The 15,204-nt window shown below is 42.1% G+C and overlaps 1 protein-coding gene across 1 annotated transcript in view; it reads right to left on the bottom strand.

The window, feature by feature from the left end:
- PLXNC1 (plexin C1) overlaps positions 1-15,204 on the bottom strand; it is a 74,521-nt gene that overhangs the window by 36,306 nt on the left and 23,011 nt on the right. Inside the window, 10 exon segments of the mRNA XM_068401573.1 lie at positions 1,165-1,356; positions 1,469-1,675; positions 2,580-2,669; position 3,315; positions 3,964-4,143; positions 5,245-5,384; positions 9,911-9,964; positions 10,084-10,159; positions 11,532-11,601; positions 15,007-15,151. Of these exon segments, the coding sequence (XP_068257674.1) occupies positions 1,165-1,356; positions 1,469-1,675; positions 2,580-2,669; position 3,315; positions 3,964-4,143; positions 5,245-5,384; positions 9,911-9,964; positions 10,084-10,159; positions 11,532-11,601; positions 15,007-15,151 (1,155 nt within the window).

Raw genomic sequence — 15,204 nt, 5'->3', positions numbered from 1 at the left:
CTTATCCTTTCTTCAGACTGGCCTTACTTCTTCTATGATGATTTATTTATAAGATTGAAAAAAAATATGATGATTTCCTACTTTTACTTTTTGCTTGATGTTGGAAAAAATAACTTTTAAGGTATCAGAAGTGAAATGTTACATTATAATTATTGCATTTGACTTGCTTTAGCGAAGTGGTGGACCTCTTCTATGACAGTTTCTCCTATGAAGCCTGCAGGATGAGCATGTGATATTGCAAAGGCAATGTTAATATTTAAATGCAACACCATGCTATAACTTGGCTCAGATGACAGGATCCACAGATGGGGATCAGTTAACAGTGATATGAAATTGAGAATAGCTTCGTTAATCTTTACTATGATCCATATGCCTTGAAGTCAATAGAGTTATTTCTGTTTTATACCACCATACACTGCAGTAAGAGTCTGGCATCATTTTTCTCCCTCATAAATGGTGATGATTGCATTTTAAAAAATTCATATCTTCATCTTATTCATGGAGCAAATATCTTAAGCTGTCATTTAGCTTTGATGTCCGTACTAATGTTCTTACATTTCGGCCAGGCTTTGTGCCATATGTTCACAGCATTTTGATCTCCTTCATGACATTTTGGTCCACATTGAACGTCACCCCCCTTTTTCATCCAGAAATACCTTCTCTTCTGTCTCAGTGGTGATCCCTGCGCACTGTTCAAGATCCTTATCTACTTTAGTGGGAAAAAGTGAATGGGAGGACTCAATCCTTCTCCTCATGGCCACACTGCAGCAGCAGACTGCTTACAGATCTCGGATGAGGGGCTTTCCTGGAGCCAGTGATGCTTTATTGGTGATATTTGTGCTGCAGCCAGAGGTCGGACAAGCTACTACTCTCCTGGAGCTCAGCAGCAGTGAGCTCAGCTCACTGACACTACAGCTGTAACCTCTGACACCACCTCTGACACTACAGTAGTAACCAGACAGTAAATGAACTCAGTACTGTTAGTAGTACCTAAGCTAGGCAGGCATGTGTAGATGTAAGGAAGATAAACCAGACTACCAAGTACGAGGAGAACAAAAGTGCATCCAGTCCTCCCTCTATAAAGCATATCATGACCAGAGCATTAATGCTATGTTTTACTACTTTTGCATAAACATTCAAGCGTTGTTAGGGAATTCTACTTACAAAAACTTTCACTGTAGAAAAGTCAATCTTGTCTGTTCCTTCCCTTTTGAATTTGCACAGTATGGTGCTACGATCTGTTTTTTTGGTAATATTTTGGACACTGAACCATATCTTTTTGGTCTGTGCACCATTCATATATGACAGATAAACCTCTACTTCAGTTTTAGAAATATTCAAGTTGTCATTTTCTTTCTAGAGGGAAAAAATTGAAGATAATAAACAGTCACTAAATACAGTAAGAAACAAAATGATCCCTAATGACTATTTTAAATAAGGAATTATAGTTTATTACTTTCAAACTTACATATATTTTTAATTCCAGATCAGGATCCAGCTCAGTGTGTAGCTGGTAGTTAATGAACACCGGGTCAGGGTGATAGTGTAATTTGACACACGGTATAAAGGTAGTTTCCACTTTTAACATCATATCAACAACTTTACCCTCTGTTGCATGGCTCAGGCTTGGCGTTAAGTAATGATACTCAGATTCATTTCCAGGACACCTAGAGACCTAGAAATGCAATAGCAAAGCTGTAACAGTCATTAAGTAGTCAACAGTGGGTACAATTACAGAGACACTCAGAATAATTTTAACATCTTCCTGACTTCACGCAGATACCTGCTAAACCTCTTCTCTGAGATCAGGGCTGCATGCAGAGCACCTGGGAAAGTTTCTGTGTTGAGCCTGTGTCTACCATTAAGCACATTTATCACATGCTCCGCACGCTGCTTTAAGGCTGATTGCACACTGCTAAGGCAGCTATTTCCTGCAGTGAGACAGGAATAGTGACAGTGATTTCTCCTTCCTTCCCCTCAATGCAGGTGACGAGAGCAGCATGAGCTCTTCAGCACCCCTGGGCATTGGCTCTCCCCAACATAACTCCTGATAGAGGGGAGTTGCTACAGTCACCCCATTAGTTACGCCATCGGGTGGTGCTGCTGTTTTCTGGCCTCTGTGCTGCAAGCCCAGGAGGCACCAGGGTACACACCTCCTCACAACCTCAGAGGAAGGGTTTCATCCCAAAACCAGCTGCAGTCTCCCACCCCTTTCTGAGGCAGTGGTACCATTTGGGTTGTCAACACAAAGCTAGAGAGAAGTACACCACCCCATCCTCCAACAGACCCAAATGTGGAGGATGGGGAGGCTCGAAAAGGATGAATTTGGGAGCAAGTCTCTACAGCATAGAAAAAGGCTCAGGGCATTATTCAGGAGAGTAGCTTATGTGTATCCATGATCCTGTACTGAGAATGTGTGCAACTGTAATCCTACAAGTGGTCATATTTATTTCAGCAGGGTGACTGGATGTGTGCCTGCAAGTGTTCGAAAAATATTGAGATCCTCCTGAAACCTTAGGCATAAACCTAATCCCTTAAGAGATCTCTATCTGGTATTGTAAAGGAGATTTAAGATTTACCGTGAGGTTTGATCTTCTGGTCGTCTGAAAATAATCACACTGTCCACCCACATTAAAATTTCTACCAATCGTAGTAATTTTGCGACCACACTGTAAGGAAAAAGGAGAGGAAGGGAGGTTAATATTATCTGTTTTCTCACAGACAAGTTCTGCATTAAGGCTTCAGCCATAAATAAACTACTCGTGCATTTTGCTTTGGTAGCAGCCAATATAATAAAGTCAAACTGCAGGACAAGGATAATTTGAGCTGTACAGTGTACTTTCATTCTTTCCTTGTCACGGTAAATGCTTTGCTACCGCAAAACCAAATGACTTGATAGCGTACACATGCATACTCCTTTTCAGGGACTCTCCACCTTGTTTTCTATTCGTGCAGCCAAAGAACTAGACCGTGATTTAACATTCTATCTTGAAGAAAGAGCATCATGGTATTTCACTGCCCCAGAGCAGCCCTGCCTGTGCTTAATTCTTGCCTTCTTCGGGATGAACCAATGGTACCAGGCCACCTCACAGGAAACATTCTCAGCAGTGGTTCAGACCATCTGTCTCAGCACACACAATGGTGCTTGTGTCTGAGGCGCTCTGGCTCACTATCTCTGCAGAGCACAGTTGGAATGGTTAAGGTATTATTAATTTCCAGCTGCCTGAGCTGGCCCCTCACCTGGAGATGAGGGCATGCATCCTAGCTGCTCAGCTGCTGCAGCTTGCCAGTCCAACTTATTACCTCAAATCCACACTTGCCCAGTGCTTGATGCCAAGATACCAGATTAAGAACATGAAAGCAGGTAAAACTGTGCAGGCAGAGGGACAGGTGGAAAGCTGTGCCTGAGAGTATCTTAAAACCACCCTGTAAGTCTTCCACTGGAGCTGTGAGTCTCCCACAGAAGACAGTAGAGGCTTGAAAAGGGCTCTTGTAGCTTTAGGGAAACCTGTCCTAAAGCAAGTTTGCGTGTATCACTGCAGTGGCAATTATTTTCACTTCATTTCCAATTCACTCATATTTTGTACTGTTTTGGAGGTGAAGGATGTATTAGTATCGAGAAATCAAAGTTAATTGGAGTTTGAATTCATGCGTGCTACCCATATTTTGGATTTAGCTTTAGTATGAAGAGATTATTTTTGACTTCTACAAAGGAGACCTGAGGTGAGCAGGAAGGAGTTTACAGAATCCCGCAGAACACAGAAACCATCTTACAGCTATCATGACCCTATCTGTGTGTTAAATATTAAATCAGTTCATTGGTGTAAATTCATCCTCCACAACAGGTTACAGCAATCATCCAGGTTTATATCAGCTGCAGTCTGGCCAAGGAAGGAGGCTTATATCAGCTCAGTGGGACTACATTTTAATAAATACATAAAAAGTATAGAAAGACAAATTTACCTGATCCAGGAGGTATTTGGTGTGATTCCAAAACACGATGGCAGTGAAACATAATGCAGGGTCATTGGTGGTGAACATTTTTTCCCATTAGCCTGTATACATATACTTTTGGCCTCTTTACGTGTTGGTGGGAGAGCAAATGTCATTTGTGTATCATTTAGCACATTTCTCACTTTAATGCTGGAGGAGAAGAAAACAGTCAGATGCTGAACACAGATGCCACTATGTCACTCATTGATGTTACTACACAAAGCCTACCACCTAAAGCAAAGGATGAGGAGAGGAAGAGGAATGAATCTCTCTTTGACCTGCCAGATGGAAGAGAAGAAAAGAGAGCAGGGAGCTGAAAAGACAAAGTAGGGCATCTTTTGAACAAAGCTGCTATGTGTCACAAAATCACAGAAGATGGTACAGGTATCAGTTCTTATGGCCTTCGGGGTGAGGCTATGTAATGCAATGTGTGATTTTGCTGTATAAACTGTGTACTTTGCTGTGTACTTTTCTGTGCTATCAACACATTAGCTAGTCAAGAATGAGAATCTTCAGTTTCCTTTTCTTTCTTCTTTTTCTCTCTCTTTCCCTCTTCCCCCCTCCTTTCTCCCTTTCTCTCCTTCCTCTTTGTTTCTACTTCCTCTTTCCCCTCCTTTCCCTCTTTCCATCCCTCTCCTCCTTTGTTTTCTGTGGTCCCCAAGAAATTCATGGTTGAACCAAAATTGAACTGTACCATATGAATAAACTTTTTCAAGTGCTAGCTATGTAAATGGGGTTGGTAATCAAGGCAGCCATTGCAGCTGCCACCTGAAAATGACTGATTCAGTATAAGATAGCCTAATTATCTAGGGGGTTATACTGTGCAATCATCAACAGAGAAAAGTTGCATGAGAGATTCCCTTCTCTGGCATGGTGTCTGTGCTTTCACAAGTAGAATCCTAGAATATATGGGGAATATTTTGAAGCAGAGGAGAGTCAAACAAAAGCTGAGGCTTTCCTGTGACCTAACTTCTTGTTGTCTGCTGAAAGGCACAGAGGGCCACACGTACAGAACTGTCCTAACTACTGCTAAGAGCTGCCCACCTGCCCACCCATCCCTTGTATTGCACTCAAATTAATTTCCATCCTTCGGGAATTTAAAGTGGAAGTATAACTAAAGGAGGGCAGGGCATACCCCCTCAGCTGAGGAGAGGTCCATACAACTGTTCATACAACTCTACTGCTAGGGCAAAATGGGCATAACTTTCATCATGCAAAGTAAACAGTATTATTTTTCCAAGCTTAACTCACATGTCTGGTTTACAGCCAGTGATTCCAATCAGTATCAGTTTTATGCCTGATGCACGTGTAAAGTTTTCTCCTTTGACTGTTATTTCACTTTTGCCTAATGTAGAAATCCACAAAGGTTCAATGGAATGAATGCTGATATGCTATTAGAAAACAAAGCAAAACAAAATCTGGTTACAAAAAGGCTAGGCAGTTAAACAACAGCTGCATAAACAATCACCACTCAGCAATGCGGGTTTTATGGCACTGGATACATTTTTCCTTATTAATTTCAAATCTTGTTAAGCTTGATCCTGGGAAGTACTGTCAACCACAACCTCTTACAAGCTAACTATTTTTACCTACTTATTTTATATTTCAATTTATCTCATAACAAAGTTGCCCAAAGGAATCACAATCCGACATACTGGAAGGTAAGTACCACAAAAACACAGCTTGAAATGATACATTTGGTGGACCCTTGAAGAACTAAGTGACAACACAAGACAAAACCCATGGTGCCGTCACTACAAGAGATCAGAGAAACAAATGAAGGCATCTCTTGTGACCTGAAAAGGGGAAGCAGGGTCAAATCCCAGAATGAAAAGTTGAGAAAGAACCCCAGACTTAGCTTTACTAGAAAGTCTTTTCAAAGTCATACATAGAGCTAAAGGTACAACACAACTGTGGGGATTTTTTGATATCCCATTTTGATGCTAAGAAGTTCACAAATCTATTTTCAAGCATTTAAGAAGAATCCTAGTTTGCTTTGATGCTGTCACAGTCTTGCAGAAATGTGGCCAATTTTTAAAATGTGCTTTTCTTTGTGTAACTTTATATTTACTTATTCTAACTTGCTAACACTACCGAGCAAGAAGAGAGATTTTTTCCCTAGTGTATTTACTTGATGCATTTGACAGCATCTCATGTTTAATCAGTTTTGCTGCTTCCCAGTTTTATAATCACACAGACGGTTTCCTCTCTGTGTATCTTTCAGACAACAAACTGAAAACATTCAAAAAACCCAGGAAAATATACATGTGAAACTACAAACTGTTTGGGACCTTCTCAGGCAAGTGATTTCTAGCTTTCTTTTAGACTGCCTATAAAACTAGTTTAAAATGAGTTTTTAGAGTATTGTGATTATCCTGATTTCTGCTGTTCACCTTGTGGACACATCCACTGAGCAGTTCAGCCTTCCTGACCCTGAGAAGGGTGCTGGTGCAAAACCTCTAGGAAAGTCCTTCCCACAGGGTTTTTCTGCCCACTCATCTCTTCAGGTACCCAGAGCAACACCAAGTCTTCAGGCTGGCGGCCTGAGGGGACCACCGGGGACACATTGCCATCCACTGCAAACACAGCATTTGCCCATCTCAGAAAGGTCCCTGGCACATTGTCCCCACATGCTGCCATGGCCCGCTGAATGCCAGAGTGCTCCAGAGCAAATGTGAGACGTGTCACAACTGATAGAATGCCGCAACTTGTGCCTTAGGAAAGGGCAAGAGAGCGCAAAGGCTGGGGCCAGAGGGTCTGCAAAAGGGCCTCCAAGATGACCTCTAGTATGGATAACGGAGGAAGGCAAAGAAAATCCCTGAAAAACAGCCTGAGGGGGAAAATCCACTCCCACCCTGACCTGGGGAATCAGTTTAACCCTCAGTATGCGAGCAGGACAACTGAAGCAGAAATCTGAGATATTTAAATCTGAGAGATTAAAGCCAGCAAAGCACCAGTGCTTTTCTCCACCTGCGTCCCATCCCTCTGCTTGTGCTCAGCCTCCAGTGCACCAAGGACAGTCAAAATCCTCACACAAATCCAGAAGCCAACTACTACAGACAGGTGTAAAACGCTGCTTTGGGGCTTTCACTGGTAGCCAGCATGGAGCCCTGAAGCACAGGAATAACACAATATCATCATACAAACACACCGGAGATCCCCCAGAGCTGCATCAGAGCCCCGGTGAGGGAAACGCCAGGCATCCCCTGCCCAGGGGTGCCGCAGGACGCTGCGGTGCTTCAGGGCTCGTGCCCATCTCTCTGCCAGGCACCGCACACCACAGGGCGCCTTAGCTTAGCTTGCCTTGTTATTTATCTTACATCAAGAAGAAATGGTGGCAAGAATGGTTTACTCTGGAAGGTTCAGCCTCCCCTGAAATCATGCCTTCTCGGCGGCTACACGACACGGGCTCCCTCGCTGCATCCTGCCTCGGACTCATGGCGTCAGCGCAGTCACTCACAGCGCTGAGGCAGGCTGGCCTCAGCTATTTGAGAGCCTGCTTCCCGGCTTGACCCCTGTGGTCCGTGACACTTTCCTCCACAGCAAAAAGAAAGCGTGAATTTCCTCACTGAATGCAGGAGGGACCAGGCGTCCTCACTGGGTCTGTGGTGCTCATTTCCCCAGTGCCAGATGATGCTGCTGACCTTCCAGTCAGTGTGTGGCGAGGGCTGGGGGGGAGATGCCCAGCAGCAAGAGGGAAGGGAGTCAGCAGAGAGGGCAGTAGGATATTTATAAAAAATCACTAGTTGTGAGGCATGCGATGAAAGCAGCGTAAACACGCAGAGAGAGTACAGCAAGCATGCGCCAGTTCCTCAGGTAATGTAAATCAGCACAGCCCTTGTCAACTCCAATAGAGCTCCACATTTCTGAGCTGCAGCCCCATCCCTGGGCAGCCTAACGCTTCCCTGGGCTGTGTAAACAGTGGCAGCCACATACCTCAGAGGTGTGGTTAGCATGGCTGCAAGGTCGCATGCGGACATATCTGGCAAGCGGCCCAGACCAAGCAGCCTCCACCACCCCGGGTGAGCTCAGCCTCTGCCACCCCGGGGAGCTCGATCCCGGCTCCGGCACAGCCCCTCCTGCAGTGCTAGCATTGGGTCCCGAGGCCACCAAAAGAACTGGATGGGGGAACTGGCCCAGACGAAAAACAACCTGCTGAAAGAAAATGGTTATTTCCAGCCAAATCAGCTCCCCAGCCAAGCGTACTCTCACAACCACTCCAACTGCTGCTCTGGCACACGAAGGGGGAAGGTGTATGCACGGAAACCAGCAGCTGGAGTCAGGAGGAGGGCTGGGGCTGCCACCGAAAAAAAAGTGTATTAATCTAAATGCTTGGCTGGGGCTGTGGGAAAACACAAATCCTCTTTCTCAGCTCTCCAGTATGTTCTCCTTAAAGCACCAGCAGTCAAAGAAGAGCAGGATTTGAAATGCAATTTCAAGCCCTCTGAATGGATCAATCACTTCTAAAAAAACATCTGCCTTTGGACAGCCTCTAGTGCTTTCACTGCCTTGTCCATCACTGTCTTTCCAAGATAAGGCATATGGAAGAAAGTCATCTCCCAGGCAATTCCAACTATTTACCAATGTCAAATTAATGCACTTGGAATCACAGCAAAGAAGAATTTCCTCTGTTCTTTCACCAGCCGTTATGTTTTATATGCAGACCAAATCCAGAATATTAATGTTCAGAAGCACAAATATTACAATGCCACTTGTCTCTGTGAAAAATAAAATGGATTTTGTGATTTTGTTTAAGAAACCTCAGCTGAACAGCCGAATTTAAGAGGTAATTCCTGTCTTCCCAGGTAAAAGTTTGGGTAGTTCTAACAAAACATTTAGAGACAAGAGCACAGTCACTATTTATACCAACCGTGCTATCACTCACAGAAAACTAGAAACCAAAAAGTGTAGGCAGCAAATCTCTATGTACTTACTCAGTCAAATTTCTCTTCACTACTCATTTCTTTCCTAACACCTGCATGTCATAAGCAACCACTGATGACAAGATCACTCAGTTTTATGAAAAAATAAAACCATCCTGGCACCATAAAGAACGAAGGGATAACCTCGTGGTTAAAGGGCTGGCCTATGAGGCAAATCACATACAGTCTGTATGATTTCAATAGAGAACTCAATAAGCAGATTCAGAAGGTACTTTGGCACCACCGACACCCCTTCCTTTCCAGTGATCCAGCTTGAGCCGGATGGATGGAGAGTAGCTCCATCTTCGGTTTTGTCTATAGCCTGGAGGCAAGCAAATTTTTTCTGGAAGTGTGAACCAAGGATTTACAAACACGCAGGGATCTCAGTTCCTGGATGCATCCTCTAGCCACTTGTCTGTTATGCAGAAACTGGACATCCTCCCCCTCCTTCTGCTCCCCTGGCAGCTATGTTTCAGGAGAAGTGTGATCTGGCTGCATAAAATGAGGAAGAAGTTTGAGACTCTTAAACCTAGTTTCACAGAGTTGTCTGTGACAGCAGAACTCAACCATGCATTTAAGTCTAGGTAAGAGATTAAGTCCGAGATGTTCTCCTTTGTTTTTTTTTGTTGGTGGTCAGATTACTCTAACCAGCCCTCAGCACACTGGCTCCTGTGGAGCGCCTAAATAGAGCATACAGGGGCTCTGGCATTTAAAGCAGTATTGTAAAATCTGCATCTAGAGGTAGGCGCATGACTACTGCAGTGTTCACCGTCTCAATGTCTGGATCTGAAACACAAATCTTTGTTGGTACCTTGAAGCACCAACAAAGCACTAAGAAAAAACAGTATCAATCCAAGTTCTGCATTGCCTTTCTATGTAACCGACTGCCTCCCCATCCATCTCTCTATTCCTCCTGCAAAGTCCTCTTATTTTACATAAATTTCTCCCCCAACCCACAGAACCCCAATAATGCCGTTCTTAAAATGCTAACTAACCTCTGTTTTCTGCGCAGCGGCGATCCCCTCGGAAGCAGCTGCATAACAACTATCCTGAAAAAAATCAGCATTTCTCCATGTCAGGACAAGGAAGAGAAAGATTGCTGTTCAGATGTAAAAAATACAAGGAGAAGGCATCATGGGGGATTCCAACCCCCCCCAACAAACTTCACCTGGCAGGTGGTGGCAGGAGAGACACGTGTCCATTTACAGCTGGCACACTCACCCTTGTGTATACACTGTGAGCAGCTGGTAACACAGAAAACAGAGTTTTTGTAAGACACACGGACTCAGTCTGGATTCAGCCATGAATGTGAGATTTCAAGTGACAGAAAAAAGCAAAAACACAAGAGAACAACCTGGCAAACATGTAATGAAATGTGTAAAACACATAACCTGCGTTTACCCTCCAAGCCTATTGTTCTGTTGTGCTTATTCTGAGGACAAATTTAGTATGAAATACAATCTGTGCTGTGATGCTGAGAGTCATAAATTTCCAAAAATCATGAAGCAGACGGAACACTTTGGGTTTCATTTTGATGTGGTTTTCTTCAGTCCGTAAGTGGCCTTATAGTACCTTTTAACTAGAAAAGGGCAGAAAACCATCACTGATTCTTTCACAGCTTCCCTGAACTTCTGTTCTGTGTGTGTAGTGCTAGCAAGTATTGCTAGCTTGCTGTTGCCTTCCCCCACCAAAAAAATATGCCTGTTGGAGACTAGTTTGTCCCTATCTTGCTTTGCAATGCGTCTATCAGCATGGACGAGAGCCAAGAGCAGCACAAGCCCTCTCCACGCATGCTGAGAAATGCTCTGATTTAGAGAAAGACAGCTCCTTCCCTGTGTTGCTCCAGGGACAGTGAAGTGATGTGCCACTTCCCAAAAAGCAGGAGTACAATTTCATCCCAGGTGTCTATGAATTAGCCTCTTTGCATAGGGGAGGAGCACTCTGAATGGGAACACTGTAGTTACCTACAGCATATGTTAGCCAGATCTTTCTAAGTTTTAACAATCACACAACAGGTTAGGCCATGTACTGGGCACAACTGCTTTCTACTGCAAGCTCTCAATAAAGAGTATGGCTCTGAAAAATAATGTGTACAAAACAATAGGTATTCATTATTCCTATTAGCAGATTAGATGTTACTTTCTAGTTTAATTGTATTCACGTTACCCATGGAGCACATTTAAATTACATCTGGCTCAATTAAAAAACAGTCCATAAAGTGACTTTTACAGAATCTCTTGACTCCTCTGATCTAGGTCTTATCCTGAGTACCAGGGGCCCACCTTTTTCACAAGGACAAAAAGGATTTTAATGTCATTGTGACATCCTTTATTATCTCTTCAGGCACTTGTCATAAATTCAGTCAATGTAATGACTCTCCTACAGCTAGCTGCCAGGATCCCGTTAAATAAAGGAGTTATCAGAAGAAGTAGCTTTCTAAGGACAATAGAAAAAGAGGAGAAGAAGGAAATGGGCCAAGAAAAGGGATGTGACTATCTTTAGTGAAATGTATTTCCTTAATAAATACAAAAAAACCAGAATGATCATACTTCAGCCCCCCTCCCCACACACAAACATAAACCCCTCAATAAACCTCAATAGGAATCAGGCTCTTACTTTTTCAATCGAAATGTTTGTGTGATATTCCAAGAGCTTGAGGACAGCGATGCTTCAAGAACTAGACAACCTGGAAAAATGTGACTGTTAGTCATATGCTGGATAATACAAGAAACAACTGAAAAAAATAATTTAGTTGAAAGCTTATGTGCTTTCAGCTGTTCTCTACATGGTATGCGCCTTCTCACACATATTCATTCACACTTTTAACTAATAAAAATAATTAGATTTTGTCCTTCCATAGCACCCTTCAGCTGAGTTATTCCAAGACTTTATACACTCATTAATTAAGCTTGATGCTACCACTGCATGACATACAAAAGTAATGTTACTGTCAGGACACAGATAAGGAAATACTACCATGGAGCAGGGATATAAAATCATCTCCCAAAGAGCACACAGTGGTATACTACGGCACAGCCAGACCCCGAATTCAAGGCTTCTAACACAACAGACCGTTCTAATGCAAGAGACCCCAACATACCATACTTCTCTCTCTTTCTCTCAGAGGCTTGGTTTCAGAGTCTTCTTTTGTAATCTATGCAGTAGCAATTTTCATCCTATTTAAATCTTTTATGATTGCATGAGTCAATTTGCCATTATTTCAGCTAGCAATTACTATACTGACAATTCAGTGGCAGCTGTGGAATGAAAGAGTATCTTCTCCCAGGAGCAGAATACCACATCAAAAAGTAGAGTTAGATATATACCACTTAAGCCATGGTCCCTTTCATCTGTGTGCCTGCAGATGTGTATGTCTGTGAAATGAATTTCTGTCTGAGATCAAATGAAACCCATGTGCGCAGACTTTTCTTGGCTTCTCTATGCTAGGAAGTAGATAGCTTTTTAATCCGGGAAAGTTACACAGATTTAAAGTATACCTACCTTGCAAAGGTACAGAAAGCTTTGTCTTTATCACAGGCTGGCTTGTTCAGATGAAAACCAGCTTTGGCTACATCTACATTGTTAAATCAGAAGTATCTCCTAGCTCCACACGTCAGCATGGCACTTGGGTGCTCACTGAAAAGGTCACCTGCACTGCTTGTTAGAAACAGCCCTTGACACTGTTCATATGCTTAAATGCCTTACTAAACAGATACCAGAGAGTCTGATTTTTAAAGGTGTTTTAATGCTTTAAGATGTGGATGAGCACAGACAGGCATTCTGAAATCCATCACCAAGCACCTATTTGCATCTCCAGAAGTCTACGTGTCTGCAGAAATCTGACATTTTGGGTACAAAATTGCCTAAATCACTTGTCTAGGTCATTATATGAGAAGGGTCTCAAGCAACGAGCTACTGAAAAATAGTATTTTACTAGGAGTAGTAAGTAAAAGCAAGGAATTTATCTGCTTCTGGCAGAGCTTGTCTTCCCTTTTAAGTTTGTATAAATACTTTAAAAATAACACTGTCAAATATGGTTTCCCGATTTTGTCTGTGTTGAAATTAATGGAACCTATTATTTTCTGTATGGCCTGGGCTGACCTTTCAAAACACACCAGACTGCACTGAGTAGCAGGTATTTTCAAAGTATTTTTTTCCAGAAATGATACCTGAAGGAGTTTTGCAAATGTACCTTCTTGTGAGACTGAGGTCACTTTACACGAGGTGGCATAAATAGTCAACGTAACTTCCACACTTGCATTATCCACTAATTATCTCAGCTCGCAGGAGCATATGAATTGCAGTAATGCTGGCAGGCACAAGCTAAGCTCACAGCCTTCCCGTTACTGTCAAAGGGCTCATCTTTGGCACAAAGCACAAGCAAGGTGAGCTAGTTTCTGTAACACTATACTCTGAAAACCTGCTAATGGAGTAAGAGAAAGCCTTAGCCCAAGAAGACAGAGAACCAAAACAATGTAGTACACCATATTTGTAAGAAAGCACAGCTTTTGTGACTGGGTCAATAAAGAATCTTTTTTTCTTCTCTAATGCATTTGTCCTTCTTAAAAATCCACTAACAGTGCTTACTAAAGATGGTTTAATAGACCAGAATACTCATGGATATAACCCTAGCTGTCACCTGCTAGTGACAAAGTCTTGTCTTCTCAATTCCCACATCAATATTGGACAGGAACTCAACACACAACACTTGTATGATGCCAGAGGAGCTTTTCCCACACAAAGGCCACAGGATGAGCTCCTGAGATCCCAATATTCCAAGGAACCTTCTTCAGGGGCAAGGGTCCCCGAGAGAGCGAGCTCTTTGCAGCATTGAGCTCTTGAGAACAACGGGCCATTCTAAGTTCTGCTTAACATTTCTTTCCTCTTTCTACACAAAGGTATTATAAAAGAATCAGATTCATGCAGAGTATTATATGTCTTTTGGGCTATATTATCTAGGAAAAGATAAAAGCAGGCATTTATCTGAATTTTCTGTTTCCTGTTCAAGTCACTTAAGAGCACATGGTATCCTTGAGCTTGCTATGTTTGTCCCTCAGTTTATATTAAAAGTCTCTTTGGTATTCTAACATAAGGAAGTTTAAAAAGGTACAAGGTCAATCTGTATTAAAAAAGCTTTGTGCTTCTATACAGAACCTCGAAGCAATGCAAGGGGGACATATTCCTCCTATTAGCTAATAAGACTACTGTGAAGGATTAGCATTTAGTCTTTGAAATCAAAGCCTAGAGATCAGCTCAAAAGTCTAGACACTAATTTACCACCTCATTCTAAAACTTGTAGTTGCCCATAAAATGCACAAAACAGATCACATGCATCATGTGTCCAATACAAATGGCTCAGTTCTCTAATTCTAAGAAATACTGGTGAGCAAAGTAGTATAAGAATTATAACAAAATGATTCAACCAATAATTCAGAAAGAGCAATGAAATCAAGTCAAACACAAAAAGATGTACCAGCCAAACTGCCCCTAAACCATAGTTCTGCTAATCTTCTACATGGGAAAAATCACTCTCTCACAAGTGTCTAAGGCTGAAACAGTTAATAGAATCTTAAGATTATTTATTGTACAGACATTTATAGTCAGATTCTCATTTATGCTGGTATAGTTTCTTGCAAACAAAAGTTCTGTTTGCAGATGAGAGAAGGGCTAAGATGGGTTAATTTATCAAGGCAGAGCACTCACCAACACTGCTTCCACAGCTCCAGACAGCTTGATTGTCACTGCAGCTATCTGAAGTTTCCTTAGACAGTGATTAACGGCACCATGTAAATGTACTCCTAATGCTAAAAGATTGCACTGCTATAGGTCGAACTGAAGAAGCCGCTTCTAGCCATAGGTTAACACGATTTATTACTTCTAGAAAGGATTCCATATTAACAAATCTTTAATTACCAAGAACAGTGTGAGTATACTCAAATCACTTGACAAAATAGGAATATTTTTTTTTCAATGACATTTAATAAAAAGCATTAGCTACTCTCACACTCATTAGGCCTGTATTTATGCTCAGTTCTCCTCAGTAATTAAGTACAGTGAATAAGCATTAAACACATGTAACAGTAAAACATACCATTATCAGTTATGACGGGAGTGGTTAGATTGCAGAAACAGGATGAGTTTTTCAGCACTACATTTTCATAAAATATTTCAACAGGTTTCACAATTTTTATCATACAGGAAGTAAGGACTTTGCTTATGCTTGCAGCCACAGCAACCTATAAACAATAAAAACAAGAACACAACAGATTTCTTGTAATACTTGTTAAGC

This window comes from Nyctibius grandis, chromosome 5 (genome assembly GCF_013368605.1).
Source record: "Nyctibius grandis isolate bNycGra1 chromosome 5, bNycGra1.pri, whole genome shotgun sequence".
NCBI classification, from domain to species: domain Eukaryota; kingdom Metazoa; phylum Chordata; class Aves; order Nyctibiiformes; family Nyctibiidae; genus Nyctibius; species Nyctibius grandis.
Note: the sequence above shows the minus strand (reverse complement) of the source record. Positions and strands in the feature narration are given on the sequence as shown.